Source organism: Artemia sp. Qi Xiang Cuo, chromosome 8, assembly GCF_049724085.1.
Source record: "Artemia sp. Qi Xiang Cuo chromosome 8, ASM4972408v1, whole genome shotgun sequence".
Taxonomy (NCBI): Eukaryota; Metazoa; Arthropoda; class Branchiopoda; order Anostraca; family Artemiidae; genus Artemia; species Artemia sp. Qi Xiang Cuo.
Window position 1 is genome coordinate 25770746 of NC_142801.1, and position 18983 is coordinate 25789728.

The 18983-nt window shown below is 34.4% G+C and overlaps 1 protein-coding gene across 1 annotated transcript in view; it reads right to left on the bottom strand.

The window, feature by feature from the left end:
* Nucleotides 1-18983, bottom strand: part of LOC148949277 (putative valine--tRNA ligase, cytoplasmic) — a 90170-nt gene that overhangs the window by 45823 nt on the left and 25364 nt on the right. Inside the window, exons 5-10 of the mRNA XM_089093316.1 lie at nt 14146-14257; nt 12431-12610; nt 10048-10172; nt 5056-5201; nt 3002-3180; nt 826-986 (exon numbers count right to left, since the gene is read on the bottom strand). Coding sequence (XP_088949442.1) covers nt 826-986; nt 3002-3180; nt 5056-5201; nt 10048-10172; nt 12431-12610; nt 14146-14257 — 903 coding nt within the window. The remainder of the gene's footprint in view (nt 1-825; nt 987-3001; nt 3181-5055; nt 5202-10047; nt 10173-12430; nt 12611-14145; nt 14258-18983) is intronic.

The following is an 18983-nucleotide window of genomic DNA, read 5'->3' on the forward strand; positions in this document are numbered from 1 at the left end:
TCCCCTCCGAGACTTCGGGGGACTAAGTCATCCTAAAAGACATAGTTCTCACATTTTCGACCATGCTGAACAAAATAGCAGTCTCAAAATTTTGATCGGATGACTTTGGGAAAAAACTGAGCGTGGAAGGGGGCCTAGTTGCCCTCCATTTTTTTGGTCACTTAAAAAGGGCACTAGAACTTTTAATTTCCGTTCCAATGAGCCCTTCGACGATATTCTAGGACCACTGCGTCGATTAGATGACCCCTGGGAAAAAAAAAACAAATAAACACGCATCCGTGATCTTTCTTCTGGCAAAAAATGCAAAATTCCACACTTTTTGTAGATAGAAGCTTGAAACTTCTACAGTAGGGTTCTCTGATAGCTGAATGTGATGGTGTGATTTTCATTAAGGTTCTATAATTTTAGGGGGTCTTTCCCCCTTTTTTTGAAAATCAGCCAAATTTTCTCAGGCGCGTAACTTTCGATGGGTAGCATTAAACTTGATGAAACTTATATATTTGAAATCAGCATTGAAATCTGATTCTTTTAAAGTATCTATTGGTATCCGAATCCCGTTTTCTAGAGTTGCGGTTACCATTGAGCTGGGTCGCTCCTTACTTACAGTTCGTTACCACGAACTGTTTGATAGAAAAATCTGATCCAACTGTGAACTGAATCAAAAGCAAATCAAGTTTTAGCGCAGACAAATTCACATTTTTTAACGAAGTGATACGAAAGGTGGCGGGCGACATAAAAACCGACTTGGATTAGAATTTGGTTTAAATCAAGATTTTTTTTTTTTTTTTTTTTTTTTTTTTTTTTTTTTGGTGAATCTTAACTTACATCATTGGGCCAGTCAAACACAGCAAATGGGAATAAGCTGGAACTGAACCATGTATCAAGTACATCTTGATCTTGCACAATGTCTTCGCTATTGTACTTAGCCCTGGCGATATCAAGAGCAGAAGAACGATCAGGAGCTGGAAACCACGTATCTTCACATCCTTAAAAAGAGAAAAATGAAAAAACGATCTTTAGCTGAAGCACAGCAATAATATGTATTTAATTACTAATCGACACTGCTATGAACTTGTAATTTTAAGAAGAAAACCCTTCCTGGAATACAGCCTAAGATTCTGTTCGGGGGTCAGTGACTTCCATAGCCTACTTTTCTACAGCTTTCACCAACGTTTTTATGACCTTATCCAAAAAAGGAGCAATTTTTTGGTTTGTTTAATGTGCTTGTTTTTTCAATCGACTTTGGTTTGACAATATTTTCGTGAGTATCATTTACGCTAAAGCTGGTGACTAAAAATAATAATAATTTCATAAGGGATTAAAACTACACTATGACAAGAACGAGCTCATAAAATAAAAAAGATGACTATACACTTACTGTGAATACAGAATCATGTAAAATTGAATATTAAAAAAAAGACAAAAAAAAAATTGATGGAACTAGCTCTCAATTTGAAGTAAATCAGTTGCTCAAAACCGCCTTAGCTGGCAAATTCAATTTTTTTCTTTTTACAAAAAGACATTCTTCGAATTGGTGTACTGAAAAAGATTCCACCACCAACTTCTGAAGAGTCCAAGATAACTAATTATGATAATTCTAGTTTAGAGCATCAAGAGTCGGTAGACGTAATACTAACTGAGCATAATCCACTGTGAACCGAATTGATTTTATTCGAGCCCAACGTCACCACATGGGTAAATAATTACAAATCTACAATGTATACGTATTACAACGTAGATGTGCATCTGGAAGTAGTATTACTAAAATGAAAACGGATTTGAAAACATCATACTCAACGCAGTAGCGTGTAGAAGCCTATACATAGCGTTAATTAAAATTAATGAATTGATTCATTAATGTTGAATGACGACGTATTATTATCAAAAATTAATACGTACCCGAAATTTCAGCTCAATCAAAACACAGAAGTGGGTGAAACACGTTACAAGACCTAACCTAAATGGACAACGGTTCAAAGGAGTTTAAAAAGCAACGAAATATTGATAATGATTTTGTCATTCGGGCACTGCTCAAGTTTCAAGTTTATTTCTAATCTTACCAAATGACTGTAAATTCTTAAAGAAACCCCTCACATAATGGCAAAATCCTACACCATACAGATACCTAGACCTCTGGAAACTCCAGAACAAAACGATTAAACTCACCATCCTTTTTCCCGTTATTTTTTTTTATCATCGTTTGAATTAATATTTTTTTTTTTTAATCTCCGACGATAGGGCACGCATTACATAGCAAATAGACAAACAGTTCTATACCTACTTTAGAATATAATATTCCTACAGAGAGTTTCTGATAACAGTAATAAAAAAAAACTCAAGATTAGGCTAAACAAAAGTTTCAAACAATGTAATATGTTGCAAATAATTATTGACCTTTTTCAGCTATTTTTAGGACTGTACGCATTCCCAGTATCTTTTTTAGGAAGAGTTCAACTGATTCGGAGACTGACAGCGGTCTGAGCATGTAAAATGTCTGTTTATAATTATTATAAAATCGTTCCTTCAACCCAACGTAAGCAAAGAACAGGCTTTGTCAATAATGCCCAAAGGTCGAAAGCCAGAATTTAGAAAACAATACAACATCAAACAAATATACTGATTATGGTGATTCCAAATATGTAAAATTTACTGGGTTCTGAGTTATATATAATGAATTGTTTATTACAAAAACTAAAACTATTTCTTGGGAATGACAATTACAAATGGCTTTTTTCCTTTTTTTCAGGGATAATTGTAACGAGTAAGTGGTAACAGAAAAAGTACGCTTTAATTTCATTTTCAAGATCACAAGAGATTGCACCACAGAAAAATAGTTCTCAGCCATTTTATACAACAAGCATTTTTGGCCTTAACAGAGCCAAAATAAAGCTACTCATATTTATAAGCATATTTTTCACATAAAAATTGGATAACAGTTTATCCATATTCTAAGACTGAAAGCATTGTTTCATGTTTAGGATTTTAAAATATCTGGTCTTACCTTTGAGCTTGTACATGGGTATTTGATGACCCCACCAAAGTTGTCTGCTAACACACCAGTCTCTTATGTTTCGAAGATACTCAAACCAAACACCCTCATGATACTTAGGAATCAGCTTTAATTCCCCTGATTTTACATACTCCATTGCTTTTTCTGCTAAAGGCTCACATTTGACGTACCTATAATGAGAATCTGATTTCCTTTCAGTTTCCTTTTAACTGCTTTTTAGTAGTAACTAAAAAACTCATGAGAAAACTGAAAAAACTGAAATTAAAATGATCATGAGAAAATAAAAAGGAAGAAAAAAAGGAAAATGAGAAAATTTTACATAGTCCATTGCTTTTTCTGCAAAAAGTTCTCATTTCATAGACAAGTAAATGAGAATCTAATTAGCCTTTCAGTACCCTTTTCCCTGCTTTTATTGGAAAAAGGAAACTGCAACTAAAAAGTTAATAAGAAAACTGAAGAACCTGAAATTCAAATGATCACAAGAAGATTAAAAGGGAAATGACAAAGGAAAACTAGAAAATTTTACAAACTCCATTGCTATTTCTGCTAAAGGTCACATTTGACACACCTGTAAATGAATATCTGATTAGCCTTTCTGTTCCCTTTTTCCTGTTTTTATTGGAAAAAGGAAACTGGGACCAAAAAGCTCATGAGAAAACTGAAGAAATTGAAATTAAAACAATCATCCGAAAATTAAAAGGGAAATGAGAAAATTTTACATACTCCATTGCCTTTTCTGTAAAAAATTCACATTTCACATACCTGTACATGAGAATCTGATTAGCATTGTAGTTCCCTTTTTCCTACTTTTATTGGAAAAAAAGGAAACTGGAAATAAAAAGCTCATGAGAAAACTGAAGAAACTGAAATTAAAATGACCATAAGAAAATTAAAAGGGAAATGGGAAAAGGAAAGTTAGAAAATTTTACATATTCCGTTGCTTTTTCTGCTAAAGGCTCACCTGTCAATGAGAACCTGATTAGTCTTTCAGTTTCATTTTTCCTACTTTAGTCGGAAAAAGGAAACTAAAACTAAAGATTTCACGCGGAAACTGAAGAAATTGAAATGACCAAGAGAAAATTAAACGGCCTATAAGGAAACTGAAAAGCTCATGGAGAAAATCACAAACAAAAAATTAAAAAGCTCATCAGGAAATAAAAACTAAAATCCTCATGGGAAAACGAGAGTACTCATAAAAAAATGAGAGGCTCTTTGGAAAAGGCTAAAAAAGGAAATTAAAAGGCTCGTGAGGAAGCTGAAGAAATTGAAACTAAAATGCTTATTAGAAAATAAAAAAGCTCATAAGGAAATGAAAGATTCATGAGTATACTAAAGGGCTCATGTGAAAAAACTCTCAATATAAGCTAAAAGGCTCATGAGGAAACTGAGGAAACTAAAATAATCACAAAGAAGTGGAAAAACTCGTGAGGAAACAAAAGGCTGATTGGAGAGGGCTAAAACAACTGGAAGGCTCACGAGGAAACTGAAAGTACAATACTCGTAAAGTAATGAAAAGGCTTACGAGGAATATGGAAACTAATAGATTAATTGGGATTTAGGACTAATTAATTGGAATGGAGAAGGAGCGTCCGTAGCTGTGTTGACCTCAAGCGGCTTGGTGCTGCAGTGAATTGTTAATAGTAGTAGTAGTAATAGGCTCATGGGGAAATGCTCAAAAAAGGGAAAAAGAGGCTTTTAAATTTCTTAGCCTTTAATTTTCGATTTCCCTGAGTTGTCAATCTATTTGATGCATTAGATATCTATCGGGCCCCTAGATATAGATTTAATTTAAGGGGTGGATTATATCCTTAGAAAAGTAAGTTTTCCAAGAAGTAATGAAATTTTCCACGAGCCTTATAAAAAGAAGAAGATAAACTTCTCCCAGAGTGCATTATTTCAGCATGGGCTGTGCTCCTTCCTCTATCTAACCAACAACCTGAAGCTTATGCATCCCTTACCTTACAAATATCTGAATGTAATATCCTCTAGCGCGCAACCATTTTTTTAGAAACTAACTTATACAAAACGGACAGCAAAAACCTTACCACTGAGGTCTTGGCATTAGTTCTATCAAATCTCCGGATCTTGAACATATTGGCACTGCCATCTTATGACTTTTGCTGCCTCTAAAAAGACCCATTTGGTTGAAAGCTTCCAGCACTGCGACTCTTGCCTCAAACCTAGATTTACCCTGAAACAAAAGCAAGAGCGAATAAAACACAACCTGACTTGTTCAGAAGCGAAATTACTGTTCCATGTCGAGATTCATCGAGGAAACTATTCCCTTGATCGAATCGTTTTACGACAGTCTACATGATCGTAGGTGCACCCCTGATGAATACAGTTTTGCTAAAAAAGTGTGGGCAGAGGAAGGGTGTAAAAATGGGTTTGACTACTGCAAGCTGTATTTGTGGAGTGATGTGTTAACTTTGTTAGATAAAAATTTTGAGATAGCCATTCTGTTAAAAATAGTTCGAAGGTCAGATAAGAAAAACTCCGGTGTCGATACAACCTCCAGGTCCCGGGACAGGCGTTCTAAGTTATGCCCTGGGGGCATGGATGGTTCTTATTGAAGGGATGCTTGTATGAAGTTCATAGAGGGCTCATATGATTGGAAATTAAAAGTCCTAATTCACTTTTAAAGAGTCAAAAGAAATCTGAGGGCAAATAGCCTGATTTGAAACCTGACTTGTTCAGAAGCGAAATCAAATTTTATTATCAAACTATTACCAAAACCAAACTCTTAACTCCATACTTTAATAGAGATATTAAAAAATGATTAACAACAAAATTTAACAAAACGGTCATTCAACTTAATATCGGTGTTACCCCATAATAAATCCAACACCATTAAGCTCAATCCTCTGGATTTGAATCCTGTTCAAATCAACACCATGCAAGTCACATGAATACCAGGAGTTTATTACAAGTGGCAGAAGCCTATGTAAGAGTAAATTAAAATCACTCATTAGCAAACTACAGTGAATATTTGTTTGTTTACAACTTAGTATATAACACTTTAATATAAGGAATAATATGCATAATCTTAAAAAAGGAAAATTAGACCCTCAAAGAGCACAATCTTGATGAGGACTTTACCATTAAAATTAAAAAAAGACAATCAAGGAGTGGAGATATCAAGAATATCAAAGATATGTGTAGATAGTTTTTTGTCTATAAAAAGCAAAATTGTAAATGTATTTATTTGAATCGTTTTTTTTTTTTCAATGGGTGAGCACCAGGGGGCCTTAAAAAAAGAGCTCGTTTTGGACAAGGGAGTCTAAATCTGTTTTACCCTATTTTAGCGTCTAAAGTTCTTGAATTTTAAGTTTGAGCCACAAAAAAACAAACAAAAAAAAACACATAAAGTTTACTTGTATAAAAAAATCTGACTAAAACCTCTTTTTTTTACTGGTCTAAAATTTCATAAAAGCGAACCAATGACGTTTTGAATAGTAAAAGATCACCACACAAAACAAATTTCCAAGATGCAAGCTACAAACTTAAGATGGTTTTAAAACCAATCAAGTTTTATAAACACGGAGCTATTCGTATATCTAGAAATAAGGAATAATATGATTGGCTAACACCATACGTAAAAAAAAAATGATCCAATGGAATTAAAGCCCACTTTTTAACACGAAGGTATAGGATAGTAATTTCCCTTTTTTCATGCCGAAGTTCACTTGAGGTGGTGGGGGCTTAAACCGTTTTAAAACAAAATTAAGGCCCACTTTTTAACACGAAGGTATTACTGTGCACCATAATTTACGTCGTTTTATGTAAATAATTGTTAATTGTACGTGTTTGTTTTTTTTTTTTTTTTTTTTTTTTTGTTCTTGATGTACTCTGCTTCTTTTTTATAGTGGGTAATAAATAAATTATTGTTATTATTATTGGAAGAGGTGGGGGCTTAAGGTTCACAAAAATGACGTTTTCTTTTTATTCTGACATTTTTCATTGTAGGTTTACATCATTAAAAAAAAGAATCCCTATTGACACTGATTTCGATAATTCAAGCTTTATAAGTTTGAGTTTGCCACCCAAAGAAAGTCTACATAAGAACAATTTGTCAGATAATTTTCCATTATGAAGATATTTCTTTAATTTAAATTGTTTTTAGTTGATAATTCCAAAGTTAAAAAAATGATGTGTATCTAGAATCAGCAGAGGAATTACCTCTTTTCAATTAAATCGTGAATAAACAAAATCATAAAAACTAGGGACAAAAATTGACCATCTCTAAATCAGTAGAGAACAGTTGTCTATTAATACAGGATTCAAAATTTGTTTATTTTAGTTGAATTCAGGACCAAATTAAAGAGAACCAAATTGAGCTCTAAACTCGATGCATAGCAGATTCGAGACCACACATTTTTTTTTTTTTTTTTATATTTTACGTTTTATTCATTTTTCTGCCACATCCTAGATTGATATATTCAATGCAAGCTATCTCCTTAAAAAAAAAAAACACAAATAAAACTAGGCTCTAGCCTGTTGTGTGTCGATATGTTTCACACTTTTACAATACTAGAGGCAGTATATATTATTTTTTACATATTTTTTCATATTTTTTTTTCTGGTAAAAAATTTTTCTAAGACGTACAAGTTTGACATATTCAATACAAGCTGTTTTCTTTTGAAAAAAAATGGTTGTTTACACCTCTTTTATGTTGAGATATTTTTGTGCAAAAAAAAAAAATACTGTTTTGTTTATGAAAGATATGATAAGTCATGGATTATACTCTGTAGGAAAAGATCTGGAAGAACTTAATATGGGAAAAATTTTCGTTGATTCTGGATGTACAAAGTTTGTTAACTTCGGAGTTTTTAAATAAAAATATTTTATAATAAAAGCTTGCTTTTTAAAACACAGACGCAGAAGGAAAAATCACAGAAAAGAAACAGAAAATTCAAACAAAAACTCGCTGGCTGGATGTTTTTCTCGCACAGTTTTTCTTTTCCATTTCTGGGATTTTTATTTCTCTACCCATCGTCCTCATACTTCATCCTTTACCCATCATCACGTCAAAATCAAAATTCTGAGCTGGCAAATAAGCTTATAGTTTAAAAAGTCTATTACAAGGCTTCCCAGTTTTCCGAAAACAAAAAACTACGCCATGGCTTATTTCATCTCAAGACAAATATTTAGACCATATAGAAAGAACAATATTATGGATTACCTTAAACCTTAGATCTTCCTGTGCCTCCACAGGCACTTAGGGCATCCAAGAAGAGTCGCCAGTCATCGCTCATCGCTGCGGCAGCCCAGATATCTTCCCATTCAGGTTGGATTGAGGAATTGAGGTTTGCGAGGTCAGTCCGATAGCTGCGTCGTAGGGTATTTTTAGGGACGTCCTCTTCATCTGGTACCACGTGGCTGCCACTGAAGGACGATTCTCAGTAGTCGAGTTTCGGACATGCGGATCACATGACCGAGGTATCTCTACTTCCTATATTTGACCACTTTGGTCACCGGTGGCTGAAATGTTTTCTGTCGTATAGTAGCGTTTGTTACTTTTTGGGACTAGTGGATATTTAGAATGCGCCTTAAACACATGTTTTCGAAAGCGAGGAGTTTCTTTTCATGCATTTGATCAATCTGCCAAGTTTCAGAACCACAGCAAAGCGTTGAGAGGATGTTGCTGTTGAGCAGCCTCACCTTGAGTTGGAGAGAGTACTTCTGGCTGCGCCAAATTTGAGACAGTTTCCTGAAAGATGCATTAGCCTGGCCGATTCTTAACTTGACTTCTCACTGACACAATCCTGAATTGTGGATGGTACTCCCTAAGTATTTGAACTCTATGACTTGCTCTATCGTCTGGCTATTGCATCGTAGGTCAATTGGAGATCCAGTGTTCGCCATACTTTTTGTTTTGTCCCTGACTTGGTTAAGGTAATGCTGGAGCTTTCGTTTGCAGGCCTCTAGGAGGCTGATATCGTCAGCGAAATCAACATCTCCGAGTCTCTATTATCCAACTGCATCTCATGTCCATCGTAGGTCCGAAAATTATAATCAATGATAAGAATAAATAGCAGTGGTGATAGCACACAACCTTGTCTCACCCCTGTACTGATACGAAAGTAACGGGTACTCCCGTCACTTGTCCTCACGCACCATTCTGCGTCTTTGTAGAAGTCTTCAATTATTCGAATGAGCTCATCAGGAATATCGTAGTATTGGAGAACATTCCAAATCGTTGGGCGATCTACCGAGTCGAAAGCTTTCTCGAAGTCTATAAAGACCAAGTAAATCTTATTGCACCATCCATTCGCTTCTTCTAGCAGCATTCTAAGAGTTAATACCAGATCAGTGCATGATCGGTTTGGCCGGAATCCATGCTGCTCCTATCAGAGATGCTCCTTCAATGCTGGGTTGGATTCTTGTAATGAGTATAGTCGCCAATAGTTTACTAAGTACAGATACAAGGCTGATACCTCTCCAGTTTTAACACTTTGCAGCGTCGGTATGGATAGTAATTTGAAAAATTTATTCGAGTGGGTTATTTCAATAGAGACTTAATTAATCATTTTTAGCATTCCATAGTTCCACACCAACTTTTAAGGGGGTTCAGGGCTCTGTGCATGTCGGGAGGGAGGCTGAAGTCTCAAAAAGCTATTTTCAATTTCAAATTCTCCAGCTTTTTGTCAGTGGTCCTTCAGATCAATCAGCTGTGGGATGAGGGGTATTTACCTCCCTAACCTCCCACTGTGGCAAGTAATATATTTAGACTAATTTTTAAAAGTGTGTGCTAAGTGAGTAGCAATCTCCTTTGTATTATGCGAAAACTTTGGCCTTTCCGGCCCCTCCCCCCTTCCCTTCCCCTGGGAACATCCCTTTTTTATGGGTGCACTTTATTTGGGGGTTACTGTATCAATTCAAAAGTAGTAGGAAATTGAAAGAGGGCTCATTCTAACGGAATTTTTTGCCCTAGCACCCTTTGTAAGCACCGAAAAAAACTAGCTAGACCTACACAAAAACTAGCAAAATAACTAGAAAAAAACTACTGTATATTAGATCGATATAGATTACATACCAAATATTCTTCCGGTGCATTTTGAATTTCACCGTTTTCATTAAATATTTGAATCATTTCAAGAGAATGCCTTTGGCCAATCTCGTAGTCCAAAGCATCATGAGCCGGAGTTATCTTAACAACACCTGAAACAAAAAAAAACAAAAAAAAAAAAAAAAAATTGAGCACAAGAACAACTTGCTGACATTGCAGGAGCTCAAGGATAAGAATTAAGACTCCCAAACATAAATATTAAGTCTGACAAAGACAGTTAACTGAAAGACAATTTCAGCGGGTAAGTAAGCAGGAGAGCTTTTAGGCCCAATCCCCCTCACCCTCACCCAAATCTTGCTATCTTTTATATTTTCCCTATTACAGATTATATTTTACATTTAATTCACCATTTATTGTTGCTTTTTTAATTTCCCTAGCACTGAAAAATCGCCTTGGTCCAATTATCTTCTATCATTATTTGTTTTTAAAGTTGGCAGAAGACTAGTTGCCGATATCGGCCTACTTATAAGGGCCAGTATATATAGGCTAATATATATTGGCCTATATATACTCGTATAGCTAGCATCATTCAGCTAACCAAAGAAAAGGAATTTAAAAAAAACATAATTTACATAGTCTTCAGTATTACACCCTTCGATATCCCTTAAAATTAAACAATTTTTATCCCTGACGCTTTTATCAGATTTCATCATTATTAATCATTAGCACCTATTTCGAATAAGTCGCCATAAATCATAGCACTGTCTGAAATGTGGTTCCGTTATTTTTCACAAATACTTCAGTAGAATCAATTTTAGCCGTAGTCTGAAGTGACTGCCCTCGTTTCCGAAATACGGTCACATCCTACTTGCGATCATTCACTCGAGGAAATTTACGTTTTCTTACAATGCATTGTCTATTAAAAAAAATTTTAACCAGTTTTTACTTCTTTTACTTTTCTCTTAATAAATATTATTTTTCTGTTTCAATAGAATAAATAAATGTTATTTCTTTTACTTTTGTTTTAATATAAGACAGTTAGATAAGAATATCCTCGAAAAGAAGGAAAAACGGGGATATTTGCACTGAAATGAAAATTTTGTTCATGATGTGATTGGCCTTATAGGAACACCTTGCTTATGTAATTTTGGTAAACCGTATAGTTTTGGACAAAAGCTACCACGGGGAAAAAATTAATTGTATAATTGTGTGGTGATTTTATCATTCTGTATTAAGTTCTTTAATTCATTTATATTTTTATTAGCAAACTGATCAGTATGATCGTGAGTTATTTTTGTAAATGTAGTTTTGTCATGTAAGTGTGAATAAATTTTGTTCTCATAATCTATCGCATCCATAACAAAAAGTGAATTGTTTTTATCGGCTTTAGTTATTGTAATAGATGGGTGTTTGCGAAGATTAGATAATATTTGTAGGTCGTGCACATTTTCTGGTGTCAAACCAGAAAAAGTAGTACCGTTCGAAACAGTACTGACCAGAAAAAGTAGGGAAAAATTGCTGAATAAAACTGAAAATATTCAATAATGACAATCTATACATAGGACTTAAAACAGAAGCCATTAAAGAGACAAAAGATTATTTTATCCGCACCCCGTACGTTTATTTTTTAATCAAAAAATAAATTTTTTTTGAATTTTCATTGAAAATATTAAAAAGCGACAAATTTGCCCTTCCCTTGGATTTAAATAAGGCGGGGCTTAGGAGGGAGGAATTGAAGTGGGTAATATGGGTAAGGAGAAATCCTGTAGCATTTGGAGACAGGAGAAAATATTTGGGGAAGATTAGGTCGAAGGCTGGTCCCTATTTTTGTCCGATTTGTGGGGACGAAAATGATGATTAAATTCATTTTTTATGTTTATGTAAGGAGTTAAGAGGTTTGAGAGATGAAAATTTTCCTGTGTGGCTCAAAAGGGAGGAATGGGTGGGTAATATATTAAGAGATAGAAATTTTCTGGAGATAAAGATATTGGGAAGGTTTATTGGACTGGGCATGGAGCATAGAGATCATTTTCTTTAGATTTATTTTTGATTTTATTTTTGTTTTGTTTATAATAGGGACGTTTTCATTTATTATATTTGAAGTGTATTGTGTATTAACCATGGCTCAATAGGGCTTTTAGTGTTAATAAATCATATCATATCATATCGTATTTACGGCTGAATACAAAAACTCCCCGACCTTAAAAGCCATCAATTACTTTTTCAAGTACATTATACTTACGATACTTTCGAAATTTCCTGTGCTTTATTCTTATTCTTGTATTCTATATTCTAATATCTATTTCATGTACTCATTTTTTACTTGTTATCACGAGAAAGCAGGTTTTAATTTAATTAGAAACAGAATTTTCAAATGAAGGTTTGGCAACAGGACAGTCAAATTACAGACCTGTTCCAAAATCCATATCCACAGAATCATCAGGGATTACTGGAATTCTTCTTCCTGTAATGGGATGTGCTAGAATACTTCCAATAAAAGCCGTATAACGTTGGTCTTTTGGGTGAACTGCTAATGCCACATCACCAAATACAGTTTCCGGCCTTGTAGTGAGAACAGTTAGTTCCGCTCCTAGAATCCAACAAGTATCTATAAATATTTCCTTCATAAAGGATACAAATATAAATATATCTATAATATAAATATATATTTGTATAAATAAGAAAAATATTTATATAAATATAGAAGGATATAAATATATCCTTCATCCGCAAAACCTGTCCTCGACCGCATACAACCTATTGCAATTAACTATTTTCATTCAAAGATTTTTATATAGCTTCGTGTATTTAGGTCCCAGATTATCAATTCTTTGAAGATCCTGCCTTCAAACCCCAATTACTCCTACACAGTCAATGATATCTACAGATTATTCTGAAGTTGAAGCAGGCGCGGTCTCTTTGATGAAATACTAGAAACGAGAATCATTGCCACAAATTATTAAGGGTGAAAATTAATTAAAAAAAAAGAAATTATCAAATCATATTATACAAAATCTGCAAACAAATCTATTTATCTGGAAATACACTGAAAACGGATATTTTCCCTACTATCCAGACAAACTGATACTTTTTAAGACTGAAGTTGAAAGCGTGGTGGGGTTTATTATACAAAGCCGTTCTATAATAGTTGCAAAATATGTCAGTGACTACCCCACACTGGTGTTTTTGCTTTGAAAAGCATAAATTCTTTTGGAGTAGCAAAGCAAAAAAATTCTTCCTTAGCCATGTTTCTAAATCATTAGATTCCAGACCATCTTACCACAAGCAGTCAATATGAGCTTAACGGGGACCCAAATAAATCCAAAGGTCATTTTTTCTTCAACAGCCGAATAAAGAGTCAAACATTCACATAAGAGACTTTTTTTTTATCAGCTTTGTTTATTATAACCATTAATCGAGCAAAACGTTTATTTGTTTTTAGATTTTTACTCAGACACAGAACGGTAATTATTAGGTAACTGGTGAAGATTGTTAACTCAATATTGGCCTAAAACGAATTTTCACTTTTCTAGCCAATAATAATTCCTAAAATAATCAATTCCTGAGATTGGCTTGAATTTGTAGCTTTGCAAAAAAAAATTGAAGCAAATTTTAGACAGATCGAAATGATACACTAAATCCCAGTGCTCATGAATCCAACATATGTGAAAAATACGTAAATGTCGATTTTATTGCAACAATCGGCTAAGTAACATTAAACGTGCAATTGGTCATAGAGAGTCTGTCGGTGGGCCTTCATAGCTGCCTGTCTAGTTAATGAGATTATGGGTAAAAAAAAACAGATGGCGTAGATAATTTCGGAGACCACACTGCCTTTCCATGACGATAAAATAAAAGTTCAAAATAAGGATAAAATCCTTTTTAATAGACAGTGTAAATAAAATTCACAAAAAATACCAGATGTTTCGGTCACTGTATATGTGACCGAAATATCTGGTATTTTTTGTGAATTTTCTATACACTGTCTATTAAAAAGGATTTTATCCCTATTTTGAACTTATATTTTAAAACAGATGGCCTATTTTATAGCGAATTTTTAATATTTACTAGCATTGCATATTTTATATAATCTTCGATTCAAACGTTAGAAAAAAGAATCCTTACCTATTCTTTCCACAGGGTAAGCTATTTCATATATCTGTCCCATTAAAACTGATCCGCCTTTACTGCTTGGAAATACCACAGACTTTGGAGACTCAATTTCTAGGTAGTCAACCTATAAAAATCAAATAAAAGGTGGAAAATTTTCTATTATGTCTTTTTTATTTGGACACCACTGTGGCAAGATGTGGCGCCACTGCCACTGTGGCGCAATATGTGGAGCCACTATTGGGCACGCATGCTCTTACAAAAGAGTAAAGTCACTGTACTCTTGTTATTTGTATTCTTCTCCACATCTTGCTGGACGGTCAAAAGAGGCATAACCTCTGTGCCAAGGATTTTTATAAACTGATTAAGGGCTATACCTCTGGCACTTTAACATGGGTTTATCCAAGCAATACTGAATCAAATTTTAACTCTGGTTTAGTCAGGTCTTCTCGTTCGAAAAGGTTATTAGTCTTTTTCCTTTTTTTGACAAAATCCTATCTTAAACAATTATCACCACTGATAGTATAATTTTAGTCAGTAGAAGTATAAAATCAAAAATTAGCAAATTTTAGAAATCCTGGAAAGGATTTGGAAATCTTCCAAATTCTGGAAGAAACTTTGAAAATCTTCCAAAGTTTCAGGATCTAGCTTGAAACTTTTGGGAAAGCCGGCAGATTCATTTGCATTCAAAACATCTTTTTATGGATTTCTTTTATTTCTTTTATTTATTTTTATTTATCTTTCATTTCTTTTTTATTTCTTTTATTAAATTTCTTTATTGATTATGAAAGTCTCTGCTAAGTAAGCCTACAGTTAGTATGCTAAAACAAATGTAGATACACACGGTTCCTGTATTTTCCATAATTTTTAGTCTGTCTCCCTTACCTGAACACATGTTTACCCAGGACTGGAAACCTTTTTACTCTTGTATACTAAAATCAGCCCAATCTTTGATTTAAAAAGCTGCACTTGCATATCAATAGAAATCCAAACCTATTACTTTTTTGTCATACATATCACCGACTTCAAGTGACAAGGAAAATGATTAGAAAGGCAAAATAAATCCAATTATAGACCTTTTCTAGCTTGGGTTATTATGCTAAGTCGATTGGTATACATTCTTTTAATTTAACTAGTTCTAAGGGAAAATAACTTTTCAAATACCATTGTATATTTATGACATCTTGCTATTTTACACCATTCGACATCTATACCTGAATATAATCCTAAAATTATTTTCAGTTCATTTAACCTTTTACGGCCCTTCTGTGGATACACATGCGGAGGGGAATACGGGCCATCATTCTAAAGTCGAGGTTGTGTCGAGGTTGTCCAAAAAACCGTACCTCAAAAATGAAAAACTATCATTAAACTGCTTTTAATAACTTAAAAAAAAGATTACATTCATTAGAGGTTTCCTTTCCAACGTAAAGGAAATCCAACAACATGATCTCTTTATCCCAAGATATCCATTTTTCATATTTTCGAATAATTTCAAAACATTTCTGGTGCGGGGAAGGGAACAGATAAAAAAAAAAGAATATCAAAAGTGACCAGAGCATATGTTGAGCGTTTTTACTGGAAGTATCCAAAAAGTTTTTCCGCCTTCTTCTAGAATTTTGGTTTTGATATTTGTCCTCTAATCGCACAAGTGAGAAAAAATGTTCATATTTACATAATATCTTATATACTATAATTATTTGAAAAAAACTACGTTTTCTAAAGAGTTAAAGAGGCTGAGTCACAAGTTCGAACCTTAGAACGTAAAGGGATTAGAAGGTATAGTTGGGGGGCTGCAGCCCCCAACCCCCCGCTTTCGCAGCCATTAAATAAAAAAAAAATTTTAACTGAAAGTAAGGAGCGACATTAAAACTTAAAACGAACAGAAATTATTCCGTATATGAAAGGGGCTGTGCCCTCCTCAACGCCTCACTCTTTACGCTAAAGTTTTTATTGTTTAAAAAAAAGAGTTGTGAGAAAGCCAAACTTTAGCGTAAAGAGCGAGGCGTTGAGGAGGGCACAGCCCCTTTCATATACGGAATAATTTCTGTTCGTTTTAAGTTTTAATGTCACTCCTTACTTTCAGTTTAAAATTTTTTTTTATTTAAAGGCTGCGAAAGCGGGGGGTTTGGGGGCGGCAGCCTCCAACTGTACCTTCTAATCCCTGTACGTTTTAAGGTTCGAACTTGTGACTCAGCCTCTTTAACTCTTTAGAAAACGTAGTTTTTTTCAAATAATTTCTGCACGTTTTTGTACAGTTTATTACTTATTATTGCTTGACTAACTGTTAGATGATTGTGTATTATTCTTTTCTTTCTCGACAGGGTGTTTTAAGGGTCGACCTTGTAACTCAGCCTCTTTAACTCTTTAGTAAACGTAATTTTTTTCAAATAATTTAAAAAAGAAACTGAGTTTCTTTTTTAAACTTTAAATTCAGTATATAAAAAATTTCCTCTGACGGTGAATCGAACCCGGGTCTTCCGCCTGACAGTCAGGAGTATCGACCGCTGTACTAAAGAGACACAATTGTAATTGTTTTTTAGTAAATGGAATCTATTTGTTACGCAAGCAAATACCAACAAAACTTGATATTTGGTTTTTGGAAAACAGGGAAGGAGTGATCAGATTGAGCTGAAATTTCGAGAAAAAGCTCCCAGGCCCCTGGAAAGCTTATCCTCTAAATTTCAGCCCGGTCAGACAACGTTAAAGGGGGGCTGTGGTGGGAAAAATTAACATGGGCTCTTATAGGAAAACGAGGTTTTTCGTAAATGTAAATTCGGAGGATAATTTTTTCGGTCTGAAAATATCAAAAGGCCCTAACAGGTCAAATTCTGCTTCGAATGAGTTCTAAGTCACCCGGATCAGTTGCCAACCATGTCCTGTAGACGTGGATAACAAAAAAAAAAGAGAAATGAACTTTAAGTTGCTATATTTGGTTTTTGGAAAACAGGGAAGGAGTGATCGGATTGAGCTGAAATTTCGAGGATAAGCTCCCGGACCCTAGTAAAGCTCGACCTCTAAATTTCAACCCAATCAGACAACATTAAAGGGGGGCTGTGGTCGGAGGGTCGAGACTTCCGGCCCACTTTTACCCATGAAGATAAAGTCGGAGGGGCGTTAAATTTTGGACGTTTCTTAGTTTGAGCTTGGGCTACAAAATGCGATTACCGCTGTCTCTCTGCGACCGCTAGGACCAGAAATCGCTTAACATTGTGGTGGGTCGCCTCTTTAAAGAGGCACAAGTGTGCCTCCTTGATAATTGAAATTACCTATTATAACAAGATGTTTTCTATTTTGTTCAAGAAGGAGGAGGACACAACTATGATAAAACTCCAAGAAAGAGCCTGTCTATTATTAGGCAAAAAAAGACACTGTAGATAAAGATTCAAAGAATAACGCTATAGTCAGAGGCAATGCTTTATCGCTGCCCATAGTAAAGCGCCATAAGGCTTCAACATATTTTTTCTTCCAAGGGTCACTTCATAAGGAAGAATTGATCGTAGAAACTTCGGAGGGGGTTTATTTAATTGTAAATGTTAAGTTCTAGTGTCCTGTGTAAGAGTCGAAAGTGATCAGAGGGCGACTAGCCCTCCTTCCAAGTCCCTTTTTTTATTCACAGTAGTCTGAAGGTCATATAAGTATGCCTCCGCGAATAAAATTACCCCATACATAGCCTGGGGAAAGAACTGTAAGTTATGCAAGTTACCCATTGCTTGCATATAGGGAAGCTTTCAGAGAATGTCAAAGGGGGTGTTGAACAAAACTAAAACACACTATGTGCATGCTGACAGTCAAAAAGGCGTATCAGCAATGTCTCAGGAATGGCCAAGGGTATTAAAACACTCTCAGGGTATGTTCAAAATGGATCAAAGGGCAACCAGACCCCAACCCCACACCCTTTTTAGATGCCCCTGTCTCACCATCAATTTTGATATAGCCATTTTGTTCAAACCAGTCAAAACGTCCAGTAGCTATACATTTCAGAATGACATGACCCCCACAACCACCAGGGCAAGGATTGTAAACTATACAATTTGCCCATTGATTACAACAGTATTTATTCTAAAGAAAGGGAGAATGTTTGATCCTGAGTGGGTCCAAAAAGGCTAAGGGTATTAAGGTGAAACTTCAGGTAAGGTTGAGGAGGACGTTGAGCTGAATCAAAAGATACTTTGTGCATCTAGGTTATCAAAAAGCGTATCTGCAATATCTTACAAAATATATGATTATGCGTATAACAAAATATATATTATACATTTTTTTATGATTATAACATTGACAATAAAAAATGCCGCTAATTATAACCTTGAAATGCTGATATCTCTAGGAATTAATACCATTATATATAAAACATTCAGTTATTTTAGTTAGTTCGTTCCAGTCATCTTGATTATTATAGTGATTTTATTTTTTATTTTCGTTGATTCAAAGCATACTATTCTCCTAATTTAAAGCACACTATTCAAAATATATATAGTTTTAAATAAAATACGAACGATGCTGTAGACTTTAAGATGTTTACGATTAGAGGGGGGGGGGGGGTAAGTGAAGGAGCCAAACTCCTTATTGTAGTAGTTTCTGAACAAATTAAGTTTGACTTGAATATCCATTTTAATTTTCAATCGTTTGAGGATTTAATTATTCGTCTAAACCAGTATCTGTTACCTTTATGTTTGATGTTATTATTCATTTTAATTTATGTTTGTTTTCGGATTCACTTATTTATCTATATCAGTATCTGTTACCTTTATGTTTGATGTTATTATTCATTTTAATTTATGTTTGTTTTCGGATTCACTTATTTATCTATATCAGTATCTGTTACCTTTACGGTTGATGTTATTATTCATCTT